Source organism: Galleria mellonella, unplaced genomic scaffold, assembly GCF_026898425.1.
Source record: "Galleria mellonella isolate WM207_F2 unplaced genomic scaffold, CSIRO_AGI_GalMel_v1 utg176, whole genome shotgun sequence".
NCBI classification, from domain to species: Eukaryota; Metazoa; Arthropoda; class Insecta; order Lepidoptera; family Pyralidae; genus Galleria; species Galleria mellonella.
In genome coordinates, this window is record NW_026442019.1 from 952,328 (window position 1) to 955,869 (window position 3,542).

At 30.3% G+C, this 3,542-nt stretch overlaps 1 protein-coding gene across 1 annotated transcript; it reads right to left on the reverse strand.

The window, feature by feature from the left end:
- Nucleotides 1-762: 762 nt before the first annotated feature.
- LOC128200353 (uncharacterized) lies at nt 763-1,734 on the reverse strand. Its single transcript, XM_052893534.1, has one exon. It carries the CDS (start codon nt 1,585-1,587, stop codon nt 1,087-1,089), a length of 501 nt encoding a protein of 166 aa, XP_052749494.1. The 5' UTR covers nt 1,588-1,734; the 3' UTR covers nt 763-1,086.
- Between the last annotated feature and the right edge of the window lie 1,808 nt (nt 1,735-3,542).

A 3,542-nucleotide genomic window follows, 5' to 3' on the forward strand; every position in this document is an offset into this window, starting at 1 on the left:
ACGAATGGGACAGAGGTACCCAAGCAATCGATTTTTGTACAAAATCTCCCTCTGGTCATCTTTGTATTAACAACAGTTATTAGTGCCTCTATAATTCCGTATCCGGAGTTTAAGCATGAAGAGTTAAGAAAATTGACCTTAGACCGAACATTATAGTATGAACCCGGTAGTAATAAATCTGGAATTTACAAATAACAAACAAGATAATCGATTTTGAACTCATTTCGTATTGTTTTAATAATCATTATTCAATGCACGTGATTAAGACTGAGTGTCGAATGATAGGACTAATGTATCAGATGCCATTGTGTTTTTTTTTTGTTTAATTTTTCTTTGACATTATATTATTAGCTTCATATATTTTATTATTATATGTAACCAATATCTTTTTATTTCGTTTACTGTTGAAATAAAGAGTAAATTTTTTTTTTTATTATACAAAAGTATTGAAATATATCGCTGTGTAGTTCCCGCCATAGAATGGGCCACCCCTTCCTTTCCCGTGGGTGTCGTAAGAGGCGAATAAGGAAAGACGAGGGATTGGCAACGTCCCTCTTAAAACATCTCCAAAGCCTAACTGCGGTTGGCAATCCGCCTGTCAAGCCAACTATTGGCAAAATTTCCCTAGAGCAAAGCTAATGTCCAGCAGTGGACAGTGAAAGGCTGATATGATGAGGATTGAAATATACCTGTGATTTTTGTAGTACCCAAACTAAAGCACTGTTTGGTTCAGGACTGGATGTTTCCATAACGTGTCTAGGAATATTTATTATATTTATTGAATATTCCAGACAATTCTAACTTTACACTTTAATTTCACACTGAAGGAAGTTACAGATGTAAAAAAGAATACATTTTTGTTATATGAAGTTCTTCACGCATCTAATATTAACTCATTGTCATAGACTATATCTTCCATTTATCACTATGGGAACTGAAATCTTTGCTACCATAACTTTTGGCACCAACTTTCGTTTGGACATTTTTCAATATGATAAAAAAAACAATGATGTTTTCATTTCCACAGTAATTTTATACCGTTGTAATTCTATGACCTTTTGTATTACAAGTTTATTACTGATTCCTTTATCCTAGAACGTCAATTCTTTCCTTCGACGCAATCTTTTCCGTTACTTCCTTATTGAACGTCGTATTACCTTCTATGTCCTTATCGATCGCTATTATTGCATTATCTGTTGTATAATCATCGAAATTAGTATCGTTTTCCATTGGCATATTTGTTTCTTTGACGTCACCAAGCGCTAGTCTCGAAGCATCTTCGTGTTTCAACTTTGTTCTGTCAACAGGGTTGTGTACGTTCATCTTTTCCCTCAGCATTACAATTAATTCGTCCACATCTTCTTTGGAGGCTAGAGAACTGTTATCGACAACGTCATCAACGGCGACCAGTCTCTCTTTGAGGAAATTGTTGCCCAAATTCTCGTATATCAATTGATCGTTCTCTATATTGTCTTCGCAGCAACGGTGGAAGAATAATTGCACGACAGGGCGTCCGTGTATACAACTCAACACGACAAAAAGCACGAACGTGACCAAAACACAAAAAGTCAATATCCTCCACCACATTTTGGGAACATTACTTCACTGATAAACTGTTATTTTCAACTGTGATATTATGTTTTCTAATAGCCGTTATCCGTGACAAGCGTCCAACTGCACTGATGATATGGAACTAACGACAACGTAATGAGGGGAGCGCAATAAAAAATTCTATCGGCGTCGACTAGTAATGAGCATCCGATTGTTTGTCAGCCATCGGCGTCTCTTATTGACTTGAGATTTTCAATCGCGCGCTAATTAGTGACATCTAAATAAAAATCGACTAACGTTCTTATATCAATTGACTTCAAAAAGAGGGAAGTTCCCAACATAAATGTATTTGTTGTTTTTATATAATAGTCATCCATCCATCCATCATGGAATTTTTTTTTATTTTATCTGCAAGGATATACTTATATATTAATCCCAGAGAAATTTTAAGTCGACTCATTAGTTCAGTTTTTTAAATCAAAATATATATATATATATATATATATATATATATATATATATATATATATATATATATATATATATATATATATATATATATATATATATATATATATATATATATATATATATATATATATATATATATAATTATTGAACCATTTGCCGGGACCATATAATGGACATATATATATATATATATACAGTATTTAATTTTATTTATTGACAATTTATGTTGTTGTCGTTCATAACTATATCAATCAAATCACCGAAAACCCCTTTCGAAGACCCCTTTCTGACTTGTACATTTTTATACTATCATAATAAATTTCTTAAAGTCATGAATACAGACAAAAGTCGTTTGCTTGGGTATCTCTGTCCCATTCGTGTTTCAACCGTGAAGCAGTTGTGTTTGCATGGCTGTGTTTCGGTTTAAAGGGTAGGATATGGCGTGAATTTACTGGGTACAGAGGAATAACACCTGAGTCCTCAGAAATGGCAACGCATAGGCGGTATCGTGGGCGAAACAGTATACTCTGTTATGTCCATGGTGCTGCTCATGTCTAGTTGTATAAAAAAAAAAGACAGTGGAGACGAAAAATAAACTCAATAGATTATTTCTGATTAATTCAAGATATTATTTTTTTTAATTTAATTGTATATTAAAAGTTTTAAAAATATAAATTGATTAGTTAAATAATAATTATCTTTATACATATAATATTATTATATACAATTAAATATATATATATATATATATATATCTGCCATTCATAGTTCCATACACAAAAATATAAAAACATCAGATGGGTTTTATTTGGATTCATTTATGACAACAACAAAAATAAATTTCAAATTAGATTATTTCTGATTAATTCAAAATATATTTTTTTTTAATTTAATTGTATATCAAAATTTTTGTTTCATGAATAAATAAATTAATTAGATATATAATAAGATAAAGATTTACTTTCCAAATATAATATTATTATATACAATTAAATATATATATATATATATATATATATATACAATATATATATATATATATATATATATATATATATATATATAGTCCCATGTACAAAAATATATTAATACGATCACCTTCAGATGGGTCGTTTTATTTAATATTCATTTATGACAACAACAGCTAATTCGACCTAAAAACAATACATTTAAAAAAATTTAACGTTAAAATATATTCCATCTATAAAAATCGGAAAAAATCACTAGATGGCGTTATGTTAAAAGTAATTTTATATATATATATATATATATATATATATATATTCTTTATTTACAAAATCGATTATGAAATTATTACTCTGCAAAGATTAATCATTTTTTCTCCTGTTACGTTCATAAGCCTTCCCCATAATGGGAGTGCCACGTTTGGCAGAAGGACGTGGCAAGTTTTCAGTTTATATTTTTGTTGAAGGCCTCCCCAGTCTCCAGTCACTGTCATTAGTTGTAGATTCGTCAGCCCATCGTCTTTTTGTTCTCCCTACTCTTCTTTTTCCAATGCT

What these genes read in the sequence shown, in the direction of transcription:
- LOC128200353 (XM_052893534.1), bottom strand. Translation starts at nt 1,587, where the DNA reads ATGTGGTGGAGGATATTGACTTTTTGTGTTTTGGTCACGTTCGTGCTT.